This window comes from Semicossyphus pulcher, unplaced genomic scaffold (genome assembly GCF_022749685.1).
Source record: "Semicossyphus pulcher isolate SPU_LCO1_2020_fin unplaced genomic scaffold, fSemPul1.0.p SCAF_2, whole genome shotgun sequence".
Lineage (NCBI taxonomy): Eukaryota > Metazoa > Chordata > Actinopteri > Labriformes > Labridae > Semicossyphus > Semicossyphus pulcher.
In genome coordinates, this window is record NW_027211693.1 from 15,500,578 (window position 1) to 15,526,984 (window position 26,407).

Below are 26,407 nucleotides of genomic sequence, written 5' to 3' on the forward strand. Positions count from 1 at the left end.
AAAATGTGTACCTGAGAGGTCCACTCCTCCCACCAGGATGGACGGCTCCTGCACCAGATGGACAGTGGTGTCCACCATGATGCCGTTGGTCACCTCATCGGACTCGAGGCCCGAGTACACCTGCAGCAGATCGGCCGCGGGGACCTGCTCGACAATCACGGCTGGGAATACTGACGGGTCGTCCAGCTGAAGAGAGAGAGGACACAGAGATGCAGAAAAAAAAGAGGTGAGAGATGTAGCAGTTATCACAGGGAGGCCAGGGACGGTCGGTTTTTGCACATACGCTGTACAATATGCAATAAAAACCATTAATTCCTCCACTACACACCATAAATGCAATATTAAACCCCCAGATGACATCAGATTAATGCTAGAACCTGATTTGGTCTCTTATTTTTATTGCCTTGTAAAATACTGTAGATTCATACTCAATTTCAGCTAATGTGGAGGCACGTAGCATGCAGGAGAGCTCATTTCTGTGGTGTTGCGGCAGGTCCACGGGGACCCGCCGAAGAAGACGGGAACCAGCTGTTTGATTTGGCCTACTTCTCCTGAGAAGTTAATCTTATGCTCAGAAATTACATAAACCCAAATGAATGTTAATGGATCAATCACGAATCGCAGGCGAGAACCCCCTTCATCATGTCCTGAGCGAGCTCTGGGAATTCGAAAACCTCGCCGCCTCATTTCAGGGATGCAGCAGGCTGATGCGGGAAGCAGCGCGGGGAGGGAATTACCGGAGTTTGGGCCAAACCATTGAGGATGAACTGAGAAGCTCCTCATACACAGACTGTGTCAAGAGTCCTCGTCGGGAGCTTGGTTAGTGTCAACTGGAGGAACATGGGAGCTAATTAGTCATATGGTCCACTTATTGTGATGTTTCTCTGCTTCTAGTGGCCTGAGGGGACTGTTGTTGATTTCATATGTTAAGTATGAAAACAAACAACACTAGAGAAAGAGGGAGATCTGATTACGTAAACTTAACTTTATAATCAATATTGGTTTTAAATGGGAGAGTTCACCTCAGGTACTTTGATGGGAAAATACTCTGCCCACCAGCAGATGGCAGCAGCGCACACTTCAAAAATGAACTACAATCATTCCTGTCACCGTGTCAGTGCCAAACAGGTAAAGCTACTGTTTGGGCTGTTTGAGGACAGGCTTCTAAATGTCCACACTCACACAGGTACAAACTCATATTAAAAGCACTGTTTCGAAAAACAGCTAGGAAGAGAGAAGTGCAATCATCTTTGAACATCTTTCTGAAGCTGAAAGAGTAATGAAATTGTGGTCAAATATATGTCCGAACCAAAACTGAACACCTTCCTAATAACATGCTACCTGTTATTAGACTTACTCTGCTGCCCTTCAAATTAAAAGCTGCATCAATTGGAGTTGTTGCAATCTTGACTGGTTGACAGATTTATCAAAACACACACGTGTCAAACATAATTGTAAAAGTAAAGTGGTACTTTTAAGCATTTTAACCAAACAATGCAGATCAATTAGGAGCACACATTTACAGCGGTGACCTAATTACAGGAGGAACAGGACAGCGTAAAGGTGCAGCAGGAGGAACATGAATAAAGCCCTATCTGTCTCTTTGCACAAGTGTCCATTGTTGCTTTGGACCTCTGGGGCGTACCAGGTGTCTGGGCTTTTAGCCGTGGGGGTGGGAAGAGGGGGCAATGGAGGCCATGGATACACTCCCATTTCGGCTACACTTTAACCAGGAAACTAACAGACCGGCTCATTATTTGGACACGGTATCAAACGCTCAGGCCTCCAACGCAGGACATAGGATTGTGTTCATGTACATATCATGTGTGAATCTTCAGCTAGATGGCTCCACAAGACGTCCGTCATAAGATCAACACAAGCAGCTTGTGTCATCTCAGCAGCGCAACCTCAAGGCCTCCCGGGGCTAATAAAAACCCTGAGTTTTGCTTAGACTACAGGCGCTATCAATGCCTCCCTCACATGCACTGAATGTTTCCTGTTAATCGGAGCCTTTGGTAGACATATTATCGGATAGCTAGACAGTGAGGCTACCGCATCTCCCCGTCTGAGTTTAAATTCTGTTTGCTGTCCTTGAGAGAGAGTCAGTTGAGTGTGTAGACAAAGGCACCCCCGCCGCCACCACCCTTCCCATCAGAAAGTCCCACACAGTTTGCTGACGAAGCACGAGACGTCGGCTGATGTTTTGATCTTAGCTGGAGTCTGTTTTTGCTGAGAACACCTTCAAACCCGTCTTGTGTTGTCAGAGTGTTGATTCGACTATTTGAAAAGCATGTTGCTAAGTGCAGGATAATAACTATGCGAGGGAGAGACAGTGCGAGAGTGCGAGAAGGTGAGGCTCTCAGGAGAACCGGCGCCCGACGTGTAACACAGCCTGGCAAATAATACTGAACATCATAAAGGTTTCAGCTGCCTCTTCCTCTTTGTTGACTTGAATGGTGTTTCTAGCAGGGAAACAGGAGCGATAAGAATCAGGCCCATTTGCATTTCTGAGTTCCCCATTCTGCCTTTGAAAGCAACAACATCTGCGCAAGCTGTTCCCCCCGACACCCTGCTCTCTTCTGCTTTACCTGCCTCGCCACAATGGAGTCCAACTGTCTGTACCGCTTTCAATATCCTCATTAGCACGGCGTTTGACAGTGTTAGCAGCAGAGATGCTATCGCGTTTGTTTGCCTAAAGCTCAGATAGTTTCAGTCGCCTGAAGAAGGTTGTTTGTTTTCATTTCAAAATAAGAGCAGAGCGCTGCAGTATCACCCTGCAGTCATTACATGATACACCTCAGGGAGCTACTTATTGACCTTAAACCCAATATAGCATGGCTAATCATTAAAGAACTAACAATTTCACTCAGCTTTATTGTAGCCAAAATTAATCTTTAGCACAGCCAGGAGAAACAAAATGGCCACTGCGCTCGTATGTTGTTCCTTTTTGGGGGTATTTCCAGGACGTGGTAAATAGGGGCATGCTGCTTGCATAACAGGCTGGGTGGGTGCAGCAACGAACAGAACTGTAGCGCTGGAACAATACAAGTGCTTCAAGTGGAATTATCCCTTCCCTTGCGAGCAGTCTCGTAACTGGTCTGTCTGGTTAGGCCTGAACCGGTGCTATTCAGGGATCCAGTGACAATTTGTTCACTCTAGATACACACACAGATACCAGTAACACGTAAACACACATGCAACCACACTTACAATCAAGCCTGCTCCACAGGATTCAGACACAGGTGTGGGGATGAGATAACTGTACACCTGACCGGGTAATGAAAAGACACAGGTTCACAAAGTATGCACGCACAGAAACGTTTGTGCCTTAAACATGTTCACGGCCAAGCCCCGCCCCCTTCCCCTCCCACGCACCCTAACCTCTCTGCAGGTCTATCCATTTCTGCTCCTCCCAGACCTCTTCTCTCTGCTCCATCCTCCCCTCCGCCCGCCTCGCTCCCTAACATGTAGTCGGAGTTAAAGATCATGGATTTCTAATCCTGCCCCAGAGACTGCGCTGTTTATACAAGTTTGTTTGCCTGGCTATGAACAGTCTTAACATTTATCAACAAGTAGACACACAGCACATCTAGGCGAAGAAGATTGATGGTAAAACACTGGTTCAGAGGTTAGAAAACGTAGCCTACAAGCCAAGTTATGCATAAAAGCAACAAACATCCAGATTTTAAATGTGCTTTGTGCAGTGCGATACTTACCTGATTGATTTCATCCATCCCGTTGCTGGCAAATTCAAACACCAGTTCAGTGGGCTGCACTGCAGTGGTCATGGCAGCAGAGTTCAGAGGGCAGAGAGCAGCCTAAAATATCCCAGGCTACGACCACTCCCGGCTCCTTGTCTGCACTCAAGAGAGTCTCAGCTTCACCCTAACAAAATGGCGTCGTCCCTCCTGTCCTGCTTGTGATCAGAGAGAGAGACCAGGAGTTTCAGAGGCGTGCTGTGGCCCAGGTGGGAGCAGCCTCGTCCCTCTCTGACACGGAGGCTGGGTCCCGCTGCGCCTGGAGCATCTACACCTGGCAGAGAGAGAGAGAGAAAGAGATAGGGGCTAAGGTCAGGAGACATATTAGATCGGTTTAATTTCACTGAGAGACCAGAGAGGCGGGGAGGAGCAGAGACAGTACAAGGGAAGAAACCTAGAACCCACAATTGCATGTATAAATGCACCAGAGCTGCACAGCTTCATGCAGGACATGCTTATCTTTGCTCTGTCTGATGTTCAGAGTTGAAAAGCCACAAGTTTCAGCAGAGAAATCCCCGTCAGATTTCTCCCTCACTACTACACAGATGTATTTTCTGTTCGCCCCCCAAAAAATGAGATAGCAACAGGTTTGTGGCTTAATGTCAATGCAAATGTGTTCCTGCAAGCATCAGAACAAACATCCAGCCTCATTTCTCACACCATTTTACGCTCTGTGGCTTAAAAGTGAAAAACTAGAGCTGCAACAAGCTATCAAATAATCAGTCTACTATCTTCAGTCATTGATTAATCCTATGGTCAATCGCATCGTAGGAAAGAATGAGAAATCACAATATCCTGGAGGAAGAGAGACATCTTCAAATAGCTTCTTTTGTTAAATAAACCCTCCAGACCCCCGTAAAAGTACATTTCAAACTTCAATTTCCGATAATGTAGGAAGGTAAATGTAAATTTCATACAATTCAGGATCTAAAACGATCAAATAATGGGCAATTTGGCTTGAAAAATAACTCAATTATCACAATAGTTGCAGATTCAATACTGGTCAGCACAACAACCTAACATCAGGAGGATCTCGTTTTATCACCCTCCCTGGAGCGAAGACACCCCTCAGCCCTCCACCCGAGATCACAAGGCTCAGGGGGGCTGATGGTATGATCACATGAGCAGGCGGTGGGGCGGAGAGGGTCCGAATGAAACCCTCCCTCTGCACAGAAACACACACACATACACACACACACACAGACGAGAGACCGCTCGTCTGATGATGCTCTGGAAGCCCCTCTGTGCTGACCCTCGGGGAGTTGCTGTGATCAGAGGCGGCGGGGGAGGGATACTGGTGGTCCTGTGCTTGTTAGTGTGTGTGTGTGTGTGTGTGTGTTTTGAGGTGTGTCCCCGACAACCAGATACCCAGAGGCAGGTTTCGGGCCTGAACGACAGTTGGGGGCTGATGTTGGGCTGGAGAATAAATGGACACCCCCGGGCCAAAAAACCCCCTACTCTGCTGTGAGACCAAAGAGCTGGCAGCTGTAGAGAAGTAAAAGATGGCAGAGTTTAGTCCATCCACCCCCCCCGACACCATCCGTGCTTTTTCCACTGCTGCAGGGTGGAGCCTATTTGCTTTGAAATGCCTGTGTGACTGACGAACTTGCATACCAGGCTCAATTGTACTTTGAAGGGTGGTAACAGCGGAGAAGTACAGAGAGAGGGACTGAAACTTCCGCAGCTTGTGGGTCACGGGGGCCAAACTCATTTTGAGATTTAGTTTATCTTTCAGACAGAGAAGTAACATGTGGCCGGGGTCTGGGGAGCATCGTTTTGGCAGACAGAAGAGAGACAGGGAAGCGGTCGAGCTGGTGTTTCACTCTAGTCGGTCGCCTCTTTTGCTGTCTCTCTTCTGGGCAGTGTCCATGCCCACCTCTGCCAGAGCTGAGCGCTGCCGCCATCTGTCTGCGAGCGCTCCGGTGCCCTGGTCCTCTTGGCATGTTTCGTGCGCTTGGAGAGTGTGACAAGCCATTACCAAGCTGAAGCAGAAAAGAGGGGATACATTTTATGTCCGTCCAAATGGAGGAAGATGTAAAAGTCTTGTAAAAAAAACAAAACAAAAGAAAAAACGTCGGTGGACGTGTGCGGCCGCTAAGTCGCTCTCTCACTCGCTTGCAATTTGGACCACACACCCACGCATTCGCAGCCCTCGTCTGTCCTCTGTGAAGGCAGACCAAGACACCAAGATGAGGTAGAAGTGCAGCTGTCTGTGTTGTGTTGGACCACTCGGTAATCGCCCTGCCCGGCCTCTCTGCCTTCTCCAAGATCTGAGAGACACTAAACTACCAAGCATCATTATTCCTCTTTTGGGTTAGATTTATGGACATATATGGGGCTGTTAGCGTGCATGTTTCAGCTCATGAGAAATTATAAGCATCTAATAATTCATAGGTTATCATATGACAGGAAACCGGCAGCAGGAATCAAGAAAGAAGTAAACAGTTACTCTTTTATCCTCCTTCGCGTGCATGTATTTAGTGTCTAATTGACTTTATATGTCTGTTGTCCACTGTTTCAGACTGTGTCAGTGTCTGTATTTTCTATATCCCCCCTGTCAGAGCATCATTGATCTGCGTGGCCCAGTTGGCATGGTGCTAACAGCAGACAGGGATACAAGAGAGCCAGCCATTACTCAGACGCAGCCTGCACATTATCCACGAGCACATGACAACAGCTGCCTTGTCCCAGCACAGGGGCTGGGTTGTAGCTGCGCTCGCTACGTCATGAAGAGGAGAAGAGGAGGAGAACAGTGGAGGGAGGGTTTTTATTTTTTTTTTTACTGGGATGTTAGTCAATGCATAATAGTCCACAGAGCAAATAGACTGCCTGTGACTCGCTCTGGGTGGGGCCTTGCTTTTGACAGACTCAAGCATTTAAGTGTGGTTTCCGGGCGGGGCATCCTGGTGGCCCCGAGGACTGCAGCGAGAAATGTGTGAATGTAGCGTCCTGGTTTAGAGTCTAACCAAACACATGTGCTGCATGTCATCAGCCTCTTTCTCGTCTTGTTATTTCTATTGCTCTCAGCTGTTAAAAACAACATTCAGCCATTTCAATAACTTGTGCTAAAACTATTAAATAAACTGGGGCACAAATATAAAAAACAGTTCTCCCAGTAACCAAGAAAAATGTTTCAAAGCAGCATTAATTGATTTTTGGCCACATGGGAGCAGTGGAAGAAGTGATTTTCAGCATATTAATTTAGCAGCCTTTTATGGCAGTAACATTTTCCACATCTAACAGACACAGAACAGCTCAAGCATTCATCCAAAGTCATGTTTTTGTCCATCTTTATTTAAGCCCTGTTTTGGTCTCCACCAACCCTTTGGACATGCTAAATGCTACTATATGTTCAAGTCACTCCTCTTGATCCTTGTCTGTCATATGTTTGGTGGTGAAAAGGTGGAGTACAGTCAGTTTTTTTCCAGCTTTTTTTCTAAAAATAGCAGAGAAACTCTGTTGCAGGCTGTGAAACCGGAAGGCTGAACTGAAAGGTGCTTAAACGCTACATATAGCTGAAGGGAACTTCATAACTCTATGGTTTAGTCATTTGTTCCATTGTTAACATTAAACTAGCCTACTGATGTTTGTAGATTTAAAGTGGGGGTATTATGCTCATTTCAAGCCTCATATTTCACTCTGATACCTGTGGAGTAGCTTAGCATAATTTACAGTTAAACAAAACTCATCATTTTCCTCACACTGGTGCTCTGTGCAGGCCATCAAACAGCCTCCGTCAGCTCTGTCCATTTAGGAAACCCCGTCCTTACAAGCCCACTTTCTTCTGATTGGCTGCACTTTGTGACGTCACAAAGTGCAGCGTGTAGAAAAAACTGTGTGAAACCTGGCGTTCACAGCAGCCTGCGGACTGAGCTGAGAAGCCTGGGGTTTACTCCAACATACATTTACCCGTGTTTAGTCTGGACATCCCACATTGTAACATTATATATACACTACCAGTCAAAAGTTTGGACACATTTTCTCATACAAGCGAATGGGAAAGTGTGTCCAAACTTTTGACTGGTAGTGTATATGTCTTAAAATGTGAAACCCCCCCTTTTCAATAAATGTACTAGACTTTAGTACAGCATTTTTTATAAAGATTATTCTTTCAGGCCATTTTTGCCTTTAATGATTGAAAGAGAAACAGGCAACATTGGGAGAGGAGAGTGGGGAATGACATGCAGCATGCAGCTGAGGGAGAGAGTCGAGCCTACGGCGGCTGCAACAAGGCCAGTAGCCTCTGTACAGTAGCTACTGAGCTAAACCAGTGCCCCAGTTGTTTTCATTTTTGTTTAATTCGATGATCTTTTTTTCAAGTAGAAAATATGTAAATAAATGTCAGAAAATGGTTGAAAATGAAGATATCCTTAAGGAAGGCCCTAAAAATGATTTGTACTATGAACGGCTGATGGTTGATGAAGCTCCATCATGGCCCCTGTCTGCGACCACGGTGACGTAACTCTATCAGTCTCCTCTCATCTGATGATTACAGCTGTCTGTTATATCTGGCGAACAGCAGACTGAGGAGGAGTATGAAGCAAACACCAGCCTACTCCACCCCTACAGCATGGTGACTGCCAGTCGCAATAACAACCAATTAGAGTCAGGATTCATGAACAAATGGAGCATTCCCAGAAGGCCCTACTTCCCCCGCTTTAGTCTCTTCAGCTGAGCTCATTGTTGACCATGAAAGGAGGTAATTTAAGCCAATTGAATGACTATGCAATGACTCACCCTGCATGGGGTGAGTGCAAACATTGTGAGATGCGAGAAAAAAAGGACCAGGGCAAACTTTACTTATCAGCCATTTTCAGCTCAGGTTGCAGAGACGCTGATTTTACAGGTGACATGAGTGCTCGGCAGTATGCAAAACAGCCGTCACAGGGCTCGAAGATGGCTGCAGCTGGTGTCGGGGAGAGGATGGTATTCCTGGTATTTGAAAACTTTTTCCCACACATGTATAGGCAGTGCAGATATGAGTGGTAAAAAGTGAAACGGACATCAATCAGGAGTGCACTCTTTAAATGTGCAAAGGTTTCAGAACAGACACAAGCTGTGATTTTACCTTCATCAAGCAGAGCTGAGAGACACATTTCAGTCCTAACAGAGAGAAATCGTCACCAAAAATGAGTCCTTCAAAAGGTTTTAGTTTTCCCAATTGAGCTGTGCAGAGAAAACACCAAAGTGCAAGATGGCAGAAAATGCGTGGGCTCACCACAATCGTGTTACTGAGTGGTTGTTGTCAGCGCAGACATGCTGTTTTTGCAGGATCCTCTGGGTTCCTGTAAAGGAAATGACTCAGTGATACGAGGCTGGAGCTCATTCCTGGAGCCCTGTGATAGCCCATGTGGGCATCAGAGGATCATGATCATCATTTCTGGACAGCAGTTCCCTTTCGGGTACGTTTTAGTGCAGAGGTCATAAAACTGCACAGCGGTATGTAACAATAGCGCTTTGAGAGCCAAGGGAAATAGCTCAAACACGACCGTTTTTGGGTAGAAAAACACGGCTCCTGCAGTGAAAGAAAGATGTAAAGTATGCGTATAAATCTTCATCTATTCTACATTTTAAGATAACAAGAAATAGGCAAAGTGTTGATTGAATAAAAGCAGCAGAGAAGGTCATAGTGTGTGAGTAGGAGGCAGTTATTAGAAAGTTGCAGCACTGCTACGTCACCGTGTCAGCACCATAAAAACTACCTTGTGTACAGCATTTTCTGTGCATTCTACATTTTACTCACCACACAGCGTTGCACAATACAGCATGTCTCACCACGTTTCAAACTCCACTTTATGGTGCTGAATAAAGGAGTGCTTTCACTGCAATCCTGAGGCCTCACCATGCGTGTGGTGATAAAAAAAAACGGCAGAGACGGGCACAGAGGCAGGCACAGACACTGCCGGGGCTCAAAGCATGCAGCTGCAGGACACAAGGCATCAGACACAACGCTGGGCACCGCATGCGTCCGAGCCAGCGCGAACTGTGTCTGTGTCTGAGGGGTATAGGAGGTATGTGGCTCTGCCGTGCCAGGGCCGAATGAAGACTGTAAGAAAAACGTCACCTCGAGCGCAGGCTTTCAGAAGGAGAATGGAATTTAATCTCATCTCCTGAAAAACCTTGTACTTTTCCACTCGGGCTCAGGGCAGAGATGCCTTCCTGTGACAACTGTTGTTTGTGCCAACTTGCGCACAATAAAGTACATTTGTCAGTTTTTTTTGGAAGACTAGACATTAGCTTCAGAAGGATTAAATGACCTGGAGACAAAGATGGAACCTCTGTGCTGTCCCCCAGTGACAAAACGTCCCCACAGACCAGATTCCACTGCTTTTTTGGTCAATTTTAGCTCAAATATGTTCGAGGCATGCTTCCTGCTGAGACGTTATACGCTACCCTCTTCTAACAAAGCCCTTCATCATACTTCAGCATACTGGACTTTCTTGTTTAGGGCACACAAGAGAAATAATGGCGTCTAGAAATAGCCGTGACATATCTTAAAAGCGGTGCAGAAAGAACACCCACAAACTGACCTGTGAATGTTGCGCTCACAGGAACAGCATCACTGAGCAGTGGGTTTGTGCTGCTTCCTGTCTGTTAAACCACACTCAAGAAGAAAATTTCTGTCTCTGTGTAAGAGCGGAAAGTTCTCAACTCCCCCTCCTTCCTTCTCACACAGCACGCTGCTTTTACTCTCATAGATGTGAGGCTTGTTGTGACACAGGTAGCATTTTCTGACATGAATAATGTAGCTACTAGAATTATCTATGCGAGTGACGTAACTGAAAATTAGTTGGTAATCTCACAGGAAGCGTGTTTGTACAAGACACAGTCAAATCTCCAGCGTGAGCTCAGAGGATTGTTTTAGCAGAAATGTGTAATAAAACAGCAGGCTGACAATGTTTTTCTTAAATACATCTGCTGATGAGACACCTTTACATTTTTTTCTCACCTTCTCACATATGCTTCTGCTACACTCATGCTGATTAATGACAGTGATGGTGAATTAGCAGATCACAATAGAGCTCTCACAGCCACACCTGCCATTTGCAGACATCTCTACCCACAATGCTGACACAAGGCGTGCAAACACAGACTGCATTAGTAACCCCCCACCCCGACACACAATCACACATGCACATCCCTTATTTGGCCCTATGAGTTGGTTTTAGAGAAATTCTCAGAACAAACGACATGGTTCCTACCACACAGTTCTCACTTGTAGATCAGCCCACACACATGCTACATGCGCAACAAGAGAACCCCACAATCTGTTTATGAACCAGTGAGAGGATCTGCCCTAAAGCACATACAAGACATTCATTAACAATGTCGAAATATTCCATCTGCTGAATTAACTTCTGCTTCTACTTAAATAAACAAACAACAAGCCTGGAAATGTACCCACACAACATCTAAATCACAATAAATCCTTCAAAACTACACACGCGTCTTTATTTCCATCTTGACTATATTACTACAATCTTACCAGATGGATCCAAAAGCAGGCTTTGCCTCAGAGAGGCGTGTTTTTAACGTAACAGATGCAGCCCATTTGTCAAAAGCAACCCCCAGCGGCCTATTTCTATTATGTGGCAACAGGCCACATGTCGCAGATAGGAAGAGCCATTGAAGTTGTGAAAACAGGACAGGAAATTGCAGCAAAGTTTTAGAAAAGACATCTGCAGCCTCGCACACACACAGTTTGATGTGCTGTGTGCTGCTGTGATGTCCACGAGGCTGGAGGATTTTATTAAAGCATCTGGACACTGTCATTAGGGTGCAGAGTAAGACGGCCTCGCGAGCAAGTGTGGGGAAAGGAAAAATTACCTCGGGCAACATATTTTATAAAATAACAATGCCTGATCTTATATGTGATTTAACAACACTGATGTTTTGCTTTTCGCCAGGGGCAGGCTTAAAAAATGAGAACCCTGACATCTAAATGTTTTCTACATTGCTCCAAAAGAACAGAGACAATTCAAAGGCTTAATAAGACATTTGTCAGCATTTAATTTCAACAAATCCTCCTGTTTTTTGCAAAGCAGACCTGGATTCAAAATTAAACTGGCTTTAAGAACCAAACCTATCTACTGCAGGGTCAAACGTTTGCCATTCCAGTCAAGCCACTTTCCGTTATCATGCCAAAATAAGATGTGCAAATGCAAACGCTAACACAAACAGAGAGTAGCAATGTTATTGTTTTCTGCTCTGAGGATCAGTATTCTTAAAATGAGATGTATGCAGGCCAGAGGTCAGAGGTCGTTCATGTCCTCCATGTGGAAAACAGAACTTGTACAAATATGAAGAATCCATCGTTTCTTATAAAACCTGCGTATGAATGGACACATCTTGTCATAAAACATGCTATCAAACAGCAACAATATCTTTCACACTGTTCAGGTGTTGATCAGTGACAAAGGCAGTAGCTGTTGCAGGACGTAGTAATGATGTCGGCCGTGTAAAACAACACTTTGTTCAACTTTACTTTCCCTAACTCTGTTGCTGAGCGATACAGCATCCAAACTTATCCTCCTCAAGAAAAAACAATTTGTTCTCAGGCTGCAGGGATCTGAAATTATATCTGAACAAAACAGGTACAAGAAGTTCATTTTGCTCCGCACAGCCCGTCTTGTGTCTCAGCTCAATCACATAATTGTCTTCAATTTGAAAATCACAACGATTCCAAGTGAAAAAACACAAAAGGCGAGGATAAAAAGCATGCAAGTCTGTGCGTGTGTGTGAGTTGCCTCACGCCGTCCTGCTGATTCCTTTCTTGCAGACATTTTTGAAATGCTTCATCCTGACTCTGCTGTTGTTTTGGCTCCTGTGTACGCAATTTGATGCATGACTAGACTGTAAAGGCTATATTCTCTACTTTTTATACAGTAAGAAAGCCTCCCACGACATTAGACATGTACAGGAGGAGGGTAGAGCATAGAATCACCTTGCTGTAATATAATAAAGAGGCCACAAATATACATAAACCCTCTTAATAAACTAAGCTTAATTCAAATCCTGGAGTGATTCTAAAAACAGCACTACTGTACCTGCTCCTGAAACAGCGTATTAACGCGCCCATCCCTGATGTGTTTACATTCATACCAATACTAACATGTCACAGCACAGGTACACTGGCAGCAGTAAGGGAGGATATCATACCTGCCAGCGGCGCACTGTCATCCAAACCTGAATAAAAACAAGGTGAAGGATGACATCCCTAATTATTTCTTACACTATAAACCACAGCGCCACTGATAGCAGGCTTCAGATTATGTAACTTCCCACAACAGCTAATTTTCTCTAAGGGATAAATTCCACTTGGAGCTTATATACGGTCTGAACTTTGCCAAGAGACTTTCCACACCAGCCTGGCAGCACAATACTGGTTACAGTGAAAATCTCTGGGCTCAGAGTCTGAGTCAGGGCCGGGGAATCGGGGACCCGGCTGTTTCAGAGGAGGCTGCATACCAAACAGGTCTGGACACAAGCAGGCTGATGTGTCCACCCATAGTCAGGCATGCAGCAGTATGTAACCGACAACACACCTAGAGAGGGAGTAAAATCAAACAACGCAATTTTCTCAGCCTTGTCACACATGTTTGGGGTCTCTGATTCTTAAAGGTATAGTACAACATTTAGGGGATTACTCTACATTCGCTTTATGCCAAGAATTAAATCAGAAGATATTTTTATGTCAGTACAGCAAACACGTAGCTAGAGCTAGCATCTAGTTAGTGTAGCCTAGCCTAGTGAGCAGCTAGCCTGACTCCCTACAGAAGTAAAAATATAGATTTACTTGCAGAAAGTTAACCCCCAACCCCTCCTGAAAAACTGCAACTTGTCAATTTTAGTCTATGGTTTTTGTAGAAAGTAACATTCAACATATATTTTAAAGAGGTTTAGAGGTGCTAGTCGGCAGCTGTTGCTGTACTGAGCCAAGCTAGCTGTTCCCCCATTTCCAGTCTTTAAGCTAAGCTAACTGGATGCCAGCCTCATGTAGCAGAAATACATGAGAACAGTGTCCATCTTCACTTCTATCTTGGCATAATAAGTCAAAAACCATCCCTTTAAATTCACTGGGAAATATTGTTTTCTGAAATAGAGGCAACAAGCACACACAGAAATGCTAATTCAGTGTGCTAGCAGTAGCCTAACACTGCAGTACAAAATGTAAGTTCATGGTTCCTCCATTGGAGAGGTTAAAACACTACGTAACATGCTAATTTGCAGCTTAAGTAAAGCCGTTTTTAAGATTCCCGCAGATCAAGCTTCGGTTTAACAGCTAATAAGGACTAAATCAGCTCTTCTCATCTGATCCCCCGTAAAGCCTCACAGATAGGACCACTCACACCGAGACAGCTTAGCCCCCTTCAAGAGAGCTTATCTGATTTCACACAATTGGATACTCTGGGTCAGTGTGGTATTAGGCTATCACGGGCCAATGTTTCTATCTAATCTCGGAGCCAGTAAACGTGTGGCTCCTCTGCTGGATGTCTGAGCTGAAGTGCAGAGTCATTGCTTTTCATGATGTCAGGTGCATACTTCAAATACAGGCGAAAACTGTTGAGCTATGCGTGACTGAACTGACAAGCCTGAACTACAACTCATGAAGTCACGATGCATGTTTGGACTGCATGCTTTAGGTACTTGTTGTCACTTGGCTTTGACATGCTCTCTGTATCTATGCTAAAACAATTAATTTAATTAATTTCTGCAGCTGCAAACATCAATCAAAGGTTCACTTCACCTATAGGGAAAGTGTTTGATCGAGGATGCAGAAGGACAGTCTGTACAGCCTGGTCAATATTTAAGAATGCTTTATGAAATACATGCTTTTATGACAGTCAGGTGATGAGGAAGGTGCAGCATGAGGGCAGGAGATGAGGACAATAAACCCTCCGGCTGCAGAGGCAAAAGTGCGTAATGTGGTTACACAACAAAATGTTTACATGCTGTTATTGTTTAACCATATAAGATCTGTACTAATTAAAGTAAAGGAGACAAAGAGTTAATGAAATGGCTCATTATGGAGGATCATACGTTAAGGACAGGCCTGTGTACACGCTTGCCTCACGCTACTTTGAATAAAGAGGCCTGACAATCAGTCTCCAGAGGGTCTGGGGCTGTGTTGTTCTGACGAGAATCACAATGCAAAAAAGCAAAGGTAAACAAGGAGTGGCTGTTGCTTAGGAACACGCAGAGGGAGAGGGCCTGTAAAGTCGGCTCTGTGGCACAAGAAAGAGAGAGAGAGAGAGAGAGGGAGAGGGTGGGCCTCATTCAGCTCAACAGAGGCCCAGAGTGTTTGCAAGGACACAGGCTGAAGACCACGCACCATATGCATAATGATGACTGCTCCTGTCTCTGTAGTAAACGGCTGTTAGTGGATGAATGAAATAATTAAATCTTTTAGTTCAAGCATGGGGACCTTGACAGACTGAAAAACTTAAGTTCTTGAGTTAGCCAACAGGCCCAGTCTACATGATTTCAGGGTTTTTTAAAAATAGTGACTTGATGACTGGCACTTTTGATGCTCATAACTTAAAAAATGCCTATTAGCTTTCAAGCAGTAGAGTAGTTAGCTTAGCCTAGCATAAATCTGGTGACAGGCGGAGGCAGCTAGCAGGACTCTTTTCAGGGGTAAAAAATATTTAGTTATACATTTGTAAGTCTAACACAACAATGTTAAGTTTTTACACCTTTCAGGATGAAACAAATGAGATATAGCTTGTTATTTCGTTAATTTTGGAAGTACTTGTAGTTGGCGGAGCACGGCTAGCTGCTTCCCACTGTTTTCAGCCTGCACGCTAAGCTAACTAGCTCTTCGCTATAACAAACAGATATGAGAATAGTATCAATCTTTTCATCCACATCCAAGAAAAAGAATAAGCATATTTCCCAAATTGTCAAACAGTATCATTAAGTTAGGGCAAAGTGAAATGCTTATTTGGATGTGAATGAGCTGATGAGCTGCACTCTTTAGCTAAAACGTAAGATCAACTTGCAACACAGTTTCAGTTTCAATTGGGATTTGACTGGTGGGTAAATTCTCACAAGATAAGAAAAAAGGGGAACTGTAGAGTTTTAGTCATTTCAGCATGCAGCTCTGTGTGTGTGCACTGATGTGAGGGCCTTAAATGAAAGCTAGCATTGAACTCAAACTGAAATACATTTTGTGGCCTTTATGGGTCAAACCTGGGATTTAACGTCTTGTTTGTCCCACATCGTGTCCACCACAACAGCCACATGTCACGACGAACTTTCAAAAAAACTGGGACCAACTTCCTTGTACATGTGGCTTTTTGAACCTCATTAAAAGCTACATTCTGTCTGAAAAGTCTGGACCTCTGACAGTCCTCCTATTTCCAGTCATTAAGCATTTCACAAACATACAGGAAGATGAGAGAACAAAAGTGAAGAATTCAAATAGTATGTACATCGAGGAAAAGTCCTCAAGTCAAAAATAAAATAATGAAAAAATAAATAAACCTTAATTCTGGCCTCCATCACTGAGTATTTTCCAGTCAGACAGGAGTTCAGCAGATCTGTCTAGTTTTCCACATTGACAGCCGGCTGCTGAGGCATCCAGACACTGCTGCAGCTGGGTGTCTGGAACAAAAGCTTCTGAAAACCATGTGGGGAATCCATTTTCCTCTGCGCCTGGGTCAGAATGCCTCTTTGTACCAAGTGATACTGCATTAAAGCCAACATGATGTTTAAATTAGCATGAGGCAGTGTTAGGGAGGTGGCAACAGACACCAGCTAAAACTAACTTCACTGAGGATGTCAGTTTTACGGTCACAAGCGTTGCACAGTATGGAGCCGATTTTTCAGCCATGTTACCTCATGCAGGGTGGGACTCACTGAGTTGGAAAGAAAAACGTTGCAATGTGGATGTGCTTTCAGGCATTATATAGTGTTCTGTAGTGCTTGACATTTATAGCTGTCACCATATTGTCGTATTTACAGATTAACATACAAGGCTGTACAGAACAGAAAGCTGTAATGGATTTTTTTTACGAGGTTCTGCATGCTGCTTTTATCTGTCTCTAATAAATTCAAACCCACCTCCACCCACACAAACTGTATAGCAGATAAACTCTTATCAAAATACATGCATTAGATGAACTGTAGTTTTAGTAAGTAAAATTAACTGTATGCTACTTAAAGGCAAGTTGTTTTTCAAAACTACAACCTCACCAGAATGAACCTTTGTAGCTGACTTAATAAGAGTTTATAATTCGTAATTAATGTATTTTTTCTTGATTGTTTCTGTTAATGTCTGTTGGCCTGGTTATCACCTTCTTTCTTCTTACAAGCAGAGTTAACATTTTATTACGAAAAATGTGAGAGTACTTAAAGACGAGCTCCAGTCATGTTTTAAGACATATAAAATGCTCTGCTTGAAATAATAACTTGTGTCTGATATGTTTTTTCTGCAAAATACGTTTAATTACCTTGTAAAAATCCTCCCAAGGCATCTCACAGTCCTCATAGTCCCCGCCCACTAAGCAAATTTCCAACCGCCCCCTCCATCGTGAAAACAAAACAAAACTCTGCCATCGTTTAGTGGCAACTTGTTGAAACTTAGCTAGCTTGAAATGTAACGTTAACGTTAGTAGTCAGTAGTGAGTTTGCAAAAATTACGATGACGTTACAGCTGGCTCACGCATTGCCGAAGTGGTTGCCATAGGTTGCACATAATGATATGCATAGCGTCACCCCGTCCATTAACGGGATTGGCTCCTTAGGTTTATGACATCACAAACCTGCCAATCTGAAAACGTGTTGTTCAGCCTGTCCTTGGTACACTGCAGTTTAAAAGCAGACAGGCCCAGCCATGGAGATGACTGCTGATGTTGTCCCTGATATGTCTTGAGAAACACCACATGGAGATGTTTACAAGGTTAAACACTTGATTTTCACTGGAGGGGGGCTTCAAAGACTTAAAGACACAAGAATGGGCTTTTTCTAAGTGTAAGCAGCGTGTACATTTTGTAGATGGTCAACGAGGAAAAACAGATTTACACACTTTTTGGCAGTTGGTTCTGTCATATTGCAACATACTTTTACATTACATCATTGTTGGTTTTGAAACTAGTAACTAAAGCTGTCAAAATACATGAAAGGAGTGAAACATTCCCTCTAGAAAGTATTGCAATAGAGGCATAAAGTAGCATACATCTGAAAAACTCAAGTAAGGTAAAAGTACCTACAAATTCTACTTTAGTACAGAAGTTTAGTTAAAGTTCTAAGTTACTTTACAGCTATACACATGACACAGTTGTGGCTCGACTCTGCTGTAAATGGCTCAATTTGCAGCCATGTTGCGAGGAGCAGGCGCTCCCTTTTACGAGCACAGAATCTGTGTCCTGACCAGCGTGCTATGTTGCATAAGCAGGAGTGTTATCAAAAGGTGTGACCTGATATTCCACATATCATCTCGCTCTCACACTCTCTTTCTTTTTTTGCTCTCTTTCTTTGCCCTAGTACATGACGCTCTTGTCTTTCACCCAGACCTGCAAGGGGGGTGATGTGAGTCTTTTACACCTGCCCATTTATGCAGCCTTGTGTGAAAAAAAAAAATGTGGGTGACAAGTCAGAGATGGAGGCCGATAAAACTCACATGTTCTGGTATATTTAAGGTAGAGTGTGATAAATTAGAGGTAACATTTGCAGGAGTTTCAAAATAAGCTTTAAACCTTCTACTTATTGTGGCGTAAAGTGCAATAAAAACTTTTCAGTTGAGCATGAAATAAAAACTCTCAAAAAAACCTAAGTACCATTGAATGTTTTGGAACCTACAGGGTTTTAAAATCCCTAAAAAGTCCAGCATTACATCACTTCCTTATCGCTTCTCAGGAAATAAGTCCAAATATAAAGGCCAAAGTTGAAAAAAGAACCATAACTGCTCCTCAGATACAAATCAGGATCACTGTTTCAGGGCTCGAATGAAACATGTCTGAGTAGAGACAGACTCTGGGCTCTGTGTTCAGATGATCTCAGCTCAGGTTCGACATGTACTCCAGAACTGCCAGTCCCAGCACGCTCCGAGTATGAGACAGTTGCAACATGGAGGAGAGGGTTGCTCAATCGATTTAACTTTAATCGCGGAGGGAGGGTGGCTCTGACGCGCTGAGTGCAGCTATGTTTAGAGCACCTGATGTGCCTTGCTCCGTGGCACCCTGACAGTAGCCGTTAGGTCAGAGGACAGTGTTACACATTAACTTTCCCCACCCACTTCTTCCCCGGCTCCTCACTGAAGATCAAACTTCCCGTCACAAGCCTGCTTCTCCGACCTTCAGGGCCTCCATCCACTCCAGAGAAAGAGAGATGAAAATGGAAAAGAAGAGATGGAGAAGCTGACACGGGCAGATGATGCAAATCCATCCATGAGTAATATAAAGCAGAGAAGCAAACCGCCAAAACAAGGCGGGAGCTCTGAGTCTGCTTTGTTTTATTAACATTTTCCTGCCAGGTTTATTAAAAGATAGCAGCCGTGGGTAAACAAGCCGTGTGTGTTCTGGTTTCCTGCATCTCCTTCAATAAACCAGATAATCAGTGGGATAAATGACAGTCATATAGAAAGAACAAGCTGATGTTTCATGCTAACTTTCCCTGTCAAAGATGAAGATTTTGATCAGTTCCAAAACATGTAATTATTTCCTTAGACTTACTTAATTACTTATCGCACTTACTTGTGTTCCTTAAATTTACCCTGAGCAAGTGCATAACGTTTGTCTTCTTGCTGCCAACAGATATGGAACATATTTTGATCCTTTCTGTGATAAAGACCAGTTTGAACTAGAGCACATACAACTGGGGTTGTATCTTTGTTACAGTTTGTACCTGCTTGTACAAAGTTGGATCTGTCTATTTAAAGCATGTGCCTGTAACATAAAACGAAATAAATCCTCCATTTTTACATATCTCGGCATGCTGGGGACTGTAGTTATAAACTCCACCCCTGATCCATCCTCGAGTCGTGCCCTTCTCTCGCAACGCCTCCGTCATCTTGCCCAAGCCTAATGATCTAATTACAGGCTAAGACTTGTTGACTTTGCATTGAAAGAACCTGATACTACGCTATCCAGCCCCCCAGCTCCCTTTTCTTTATCAGCCTCCATGTCGCAGAGCGCAAAGGCACCTAGTACGACTTCATCCTCCGAGGCTTCATTTACAATCCAAATCAGGGTGGGCGCAGATGATGAAAAAGTTAGGTCAAATGCAAACTCGTGCCTGCTCGACACAACAGAGCCATTCACACGCTGGGTCATGTGCTGATGCTACAGCAAGTGCTAAACACAAATGCAGAAAAGAAAGTATTTTTTTGCTGTTCCAGTGAAAGGCCGATTGATCCAGAAACCTAAGAATAGCGCAGTAACTCGGCCTGTTCGGATACTCTTTTAGGATCTATGCTGGGATCTTTTCTCAGCTGCCTGTCCTGGGCCCCAAGTGCGAGTTACGTCAGACATTACTTGCACAAAATCAATTCTAAATGCCAAACCCATGAAACAATCACAAGCTTAAGTATTTTGCATATTACTACAAGAAAAAATGACCAAAGTTGGATAAAAATATCAGCTCAGTGCTGGTTCAGGGCTTTTCTAAAGTGGGTGCTCTGTGCAGGATACTGCAGCAACAACATGTTGCTTGAATAAAAGGTGTGTGCAAAATCTGGATGCTGCTGTACCCATGTTTATTCAGCAGTGTAGTATGTGCTCAATGTTTGTGTGGTTCACAAAGTGCAGAGTCGATTTCTGGTGAAACAGGAAGTGAGCTTTTATCTCTGCTGCTCTGAGCAACTTTTAGAAGCAGATTCTAGAGAACATTTACCAGAATCTTTTAGCTGGTTGATGGGGGGAAAAAATACTTTAGGGAGGGTCAGCTAATACATGCATAAAAGAGGAAGCAAAGCACTGTGAGCTCAAACTTCCCCTAGCATTGAAATGAATAGCTCCTGGGCCTCTATGTACGTTTCAAGATGAGCAACATTCTGTTCTGATGAAGTGGAGATTTTGATGCATGATGAGGCCCCGCATGAGCGACTCCATGCGCAAGGCTGTGGGGAGCAGCAGCAGCAAAACAGCTGCAGGTTTGAGTCCTATAATGCAGCATTTGACAATTAAAATTGCAAAAGAATAACATTTTGGAAGCAATTGTGGATTTAATGTGTAATTACTGATTACTACACCACAAAAATTACATGTGGGCTTGGTCCTGGGACTTGCAAAACACTGTTCCCGCCCTCGCTTCAGCACACCATATAAGGCAAGAATTCATAAAAGAAAAGCAACAATGATATATCAGCAAAAGCTCTTTCGTATTAGTCCATACAATGACAAACTCAACCATTGTTCTTGATTTTGCATGTCGTCAAGGCAAAGAAAGTGTCAACTGAATTTGAAGGGAAAAGTTTGGTAAGTGAAACCAAACATGAAACGTCATAAATAAAACTTCTGCGACCAAAGTGCCGTTTTTCCATTCTACGCAATTTGATGTAGAAGTAGGCCTGAGAGACGTCAGACAGAAGGAAAACATGAACCTGAATATCCATTGAACCTGCGTGACTTGTCAAAGCTCGCTTAAAGAAAACATGTCAGTTGAGCTGGTGAGAATCCTACAATGAAGCTATAAGGTGCACATTATGGCGACCTAACTACCTAGCTGCCTGATGTACAGACAGCACACAAGCTAACAAACAAACACAACTCAGTATTATTGATTAAGAACCTTTAAAAACAGGTAAAGTACTAACCTCAAAGACGCAGGATTTGGATGACAAGGTCCATAATAGCAACCCAACAAGTGTCGATCTCAGTGACCAATGACAATCGAGAGAAAAACAGACGACAAAAGTTGTAATGGGGGATAATCCAGAAGGGGACAAAGCTGTCTGCAGGCGTGGACCACCGGCCAACCCCACACCTCTTTTTAGCAACGACAAAACAAAACTGAAGAGGAGGAGGAGAAAGAAAGACAATGCAATGGCTGCTGTTTGAAGCAGAAAAAGGAGAAGTGTAGTGGAGCAACTTGTCCTCTCCCTATGAGTCACGCAGCGCTGTCGCCATTGGTAGGGGCGCCCTGAGGCTGGGTGCTTTCACCTTCCCACCAATCAGCGGCGAGTATCGGCCCTCAATGCAAATCCTTTCAGGTGAGTTCTGCGTGTGGCAGGGATTGGACGGAGCTGCAGCGGGGGAGGGGAGAGCAGAGAGGTCCAACCGGAGAGCCACACCTCAAACAGCCTGAAAGACGATAGACGGGTTTCTCCTGCAGGGGCGGAGGAGTGCTGGAGGTGTAGGTAAACAGTTGGACAGGTATGCACTTACTTCAGACTTTGACCATACAATGTGGGCCAGGCAGGGTGATTAAAATCTGAATGGCAGCTCAGAAGTAAAGTTCAAGTCTCTTTGTGTCCCATTAAAACATTTACAGTGAGTTGTGGGTCTATTAGTCGTGTCGGTGAGCCAGAGAGGCTGCTGACTTGTGGGGGAGTTGTTCTCGCTGCAACAGAAAGCCCCATAAAACATCTTCTACCTGTGGGAGGCACAAAGAAATGAAACTGTAGAGAAGAGGTGTGAGCAAGTGCTTCATCAAGGAGGCCCAAAAGTTCCCTCTTCCTCCCCTCCTCCTCTGTTTCAATAGTCAGTGATCAGTATCACATAATCTACACATAAAGTTAAGCTCAAGCATCTCATTTTCTACATTTTATCTTTAAGCTGTTATTACAACATTCAGAAAGCGTCACAGATCCTCTTCAGTAAGTGACACAAACCATTTTTACCGGCATATATCTTGATTAGTTCGGTGTTCATATATATATATAGCAGAGACATGATTATTATCTTTATCAGAAATGACGCCCGAGCAAACAGGAAGTGGTGGTCTGTGGTGAGTGTTGAGAACTCTGCGACTTCACAAGAACCGTGTTGACGCACATTTATTCTCGTTTTCCACTGAAAGGCCCCAAGTTTAACTGAATATTTTTTAAAACTAGAATTAAATTGTGTAGAAAGACCATAAACAAACTAACTGATTGATATTATAAAAACGAACCCATTAAACTCAATTGTAACTGCAGCAGAGTCTCTTTGTCACGGCCCCCCAAATCACCCTCTCACTCTCCATCGAGTGCTCTCATCACAGCATTAATTCTTCCTGGCCCGCGTTCAGTGCAGCTCAGCTCAGAGACGAAAGCAGCTGTTTGCTTCGGAGCAAATTGATAGCCTCGCTGTGAGGGAAAGTTACACCAAACAAGCTGCATTTATCACCGCCACAACACCGAGGCCTCGGAGGAAACTGTTAACTTCTTCTGATATAAACTGTGAAGGTGAACGCACTGCGGTGCTGCAAGAAACCCTGAACAAATATGTAAACATGTGAAAACACACACAAGTGTACACAAGCAAATGTAAATCTAATGTCACTCCTCTTATGTAAGCCTTACACATCACTTCAATCAATGCACAAACATTTGACTGTTAAAAAGCAGGATTTGAGGCCTAAAGAAGAGCTGCAAGCACATTAGAATTTATTGTTATTTATGCTGTGTGAGCAAAAATCTGACCCTGAACCTGACTTCTTTATCGTAAGATTTATTTTTCCAGATGCATTTATCTTTTCAGAGTTTATCTTCTTTGACAGAAAAAAGGCGGTTAAATGAAAAGAGAAGGTTTGCGATTAAGCGAGGGAGCATCCTAAAGCAGCAGCACTAAGCTTTAGTAAGCTTTTACATTCCTGAAGCAAAACTTCTTTAAAATTTGAAGAGGAAAATAAAAGCATATTGAGACAGCGCTGCGTTCCAGTGATCTGTTAATATGTGGGTAATCAGCTGTGTCCAAAAAATGTTTCCCTCTCAGAAAGTCTATTTAAACACTTCATGGCTTTTCTTCAATGAATACTAAGGAGCACATTAATCCCTCTGCTGTGTATAAGCATCATCTGAGCCAGATATTACATTGTCCTTGTAGTTTTTGGTTAGAGCAACAGCAGGAATGAACTAAATACCCTTACATGTCTCACTGAGGCAGACCCAAGAACAAGAGTCTCATTTGAACTGTGAGTCGTCCTCATTAAATGTGTCATAATCAGCCAGAATGGAGTCAAGTCAACACTGGAACTTTGGATTAAACATAACTTGATAGGTGTTCTTCGGGTGATACCTGATAGTTCGAAATTAATTAAACATGTCAAACAAGCACGCACCTACTCTAAAATACCTGTCATTTCTGACACTGTGCAAAATATATTGTAATATACAGTAGCTTAAAGGAGAAGTCTACTAAAAAAATTACTTCAATAGTTAGTTTTGAAAAACTGAGATAGTTTGAGTCGCATACTGAGCTGATATTACAATAATTTGCTGAACAAATAGGACTATATGTTTGCTTTTTTGTGGTTCATATCATAAAATGATTACATAAAGGCCTGTGTCCACTTACTGTGTTTTTAGCGCTGACAGCGCCAACGACCTCAGTTTCAGAACGCCTCTCATCTACTGTTGCTAGGTTACAAAAGTTGTCTGGCAAAAAAAAATAGCCACTGCCAGCGCAAAAAACCATTAGTGGACACAGGCCGTATCTTCTGACATTAGTGAAAGCCCTGAAACCCCATGGTGAGCATTTGTCATTACGTTCAACATTTCATGAACTAATTTATTATTGTATGAGCGGCTGTGGCTCAGTGGTAGTCTTTCAATCACAAGGTCGGAGGTCCCATCCCCAGCTCCCTCAGTCTACATGTCGAAGTGTCCTTGGGCAAGACACTGAACCCCAAATTGCTCCCGGTGGCATAGCCAACGAGTATGAATGTGATAACTGATTAACAGTTGGGCACTTTATGTAGCAGCCTTTGCCATCAGTGTGTGTGAATGGGTGAATGTGACATGTAGTGTAAAAGCAGCTATATAAGTACAGTCCATTGTATGTTGGATCAATTTATTGTGGAAAAATGTATTCCAGTCCTTGATTAAATGCCGTATAGACACAGGTAATGTTTGGAGAAAAAAATACAGAAACTACATGTATAGAAAATCGACTCGTCTGAAAAGAAATAGAAAAGCAGCAGAAAATGTGAGTTAGTTACAGCAGACGTGTCTTTAGTCACAGTGTTTGTTGCGACTCAAATCTAGACTAAATGTAACGACTGTAAACAGTGTGTCATTCTGTATTTCACAGAAAAAAAATTGTGTTTCCAATTCCAAATTTTTTTTCCAATTATTCCCTCTTTATACTTTTCTATCCTTCCAGTTATCTTCTCTACTACTGAACGCAAACTCACTCATATTTGCACAACAAATCATATCCACACTCAGGGGGAAGCAATAAAAAGTGAAGATGTTCAAATTGCTGGTGCTTCATGACATGTCCCTGGGATACAATTACAATCAGCCCGCAGTGTGACAACACAAAAAGCCGGTCTCACACAGTCCATTGTGTTCCTGCTTTATTCCTATAATGGTGGGGTATTTAACTATCTGTAATTGGTGCAGAGTCATGTGACCCTGTGGACTAGAGACACACCTTTCCTTTGCTGAATAAGAATGAAAAAGAGGGTCACTGGTTTCTCTTTCATGTTGGTTCTGTATAACAAAGGGCAGACACAACAGAAGCAGGCCACAAAGCTACCATTTTCTGCAATGTTGATCTCCTGACTTGTTCATCCAAATGTCAACGTCATTTTTAGCAGCTCTAATGAAAATCTACCTATAAAAAACATGCTAATCTGACAGTATTTAAATGCCTACATGCTTATTCCACAGGTCAAAGTAAATGGAGCCCTCAAATAGGCCTCGTGCTAAATGCTTTCTTTATTTCACTCCCACTTGGACTTGATTTATACGACGCACTTTATCCAAGCATGCACAACAAATTTTCACCAGACAAACCCCTCCACTAAAAGCTGCACTCAGAAAATTCTGATCACTCAGTAAAGAGTTATGTTGGAGGACTGTGTTCTCGTAAAAACCAGACAAACATTTTGACACAATCCTTGACAGGATGAGATACGGGAGCCCGTGGAGGACGCACAGAATTATTTGTGTAGCTCGGAGGTCATCTGATGGCTGCTCTTGCCGCTCAAATACAGAGCAGGGAAGCTTTCAGATGAGGCTGTCAGAGGCTAACAGGACAGAAGTGCAGCCCACCGGAGAGGCAGAGTGAGGTAAACAAGAAGGGAGAAAGGCATTATAATTAACCCCTCTGAGATGGACAATGAATTATGGTAGGAGAAAACTAAAAAAACATCTGTCATGTCTGGTTGTAGTGAAAAATTGAAGGAGAGAAAGGTACGTGTATAAATCAAAGTTAGATTTGTTCAAAAGTGTGCCAGCTGGTTAAGGTCAGACTGGTTTGTTTAATACACTGACAGCTCACAGCGCTAAGAAAACGTCCTCATTCTCGGACAGTGACCATCCCGAGCAGAGCCAGGGTCCAACATGAATCACTCTGCTGACTGACTATGACTAAAACAGAGCAGTGTGTAAGCAAGCAGCTATTAAGACCAAGAATTCAGTGGATCAGCTTATCCATCTGTTTGTGAGTGACTCATTAGCACCTCTGAGCAGAGTTTAATGCAACAACCACAGGCCTTTAGCTGATGATATTAAATTAGGCATTTTGGTTAACACGACTTTACTCAGACAAAGATGTAAC

General features: G+C 43.4%; 1 protein-coding gene across 5 annotated transcripts in view; it reads right to left on the minus strand.

Moving 5' to 3' along the window:
* Positions 1-26,407, minus strand: part of elf1 (E74-like ETS transcription factor 1) — a 36,777-nt gene that overhangs the window by 5,549 nt on the left and 4,821 nt on the right. Inside the window, exons 1-4 of one of the 5 annotated variants that reach the window (XM_069669798.1) lie at positions 21,514-21,602; positions 3,717-4,032; positions 3,211-3,267; positions 12-186 (exon numbers count right to left, since the gene is read on the minus strand). In XM_069669798.1, coding sequence (XP_069525899.1) covers positions 12-186; positions 3,211-3,267; positions 3,717-3,788 — 304 coding nt within the window. In that variant the 5' untranslated portion in view covers positions 3,789-4,032; positions 21,514-21,602. Of the gene's footprint in view, positions 1-11; positions 187-3,210; positions 3,268-3,716; positions 4,033-9,501; positions 9,557-16,244; positions 16,274-21,513; positions 21,603-26,407 lie in introns of those variants that run through there. The other 4 variants (XM_069669801.1, XM_069669799.1, XM_069669800.1 and 1 more) reach the window with 4 other exon arrangements.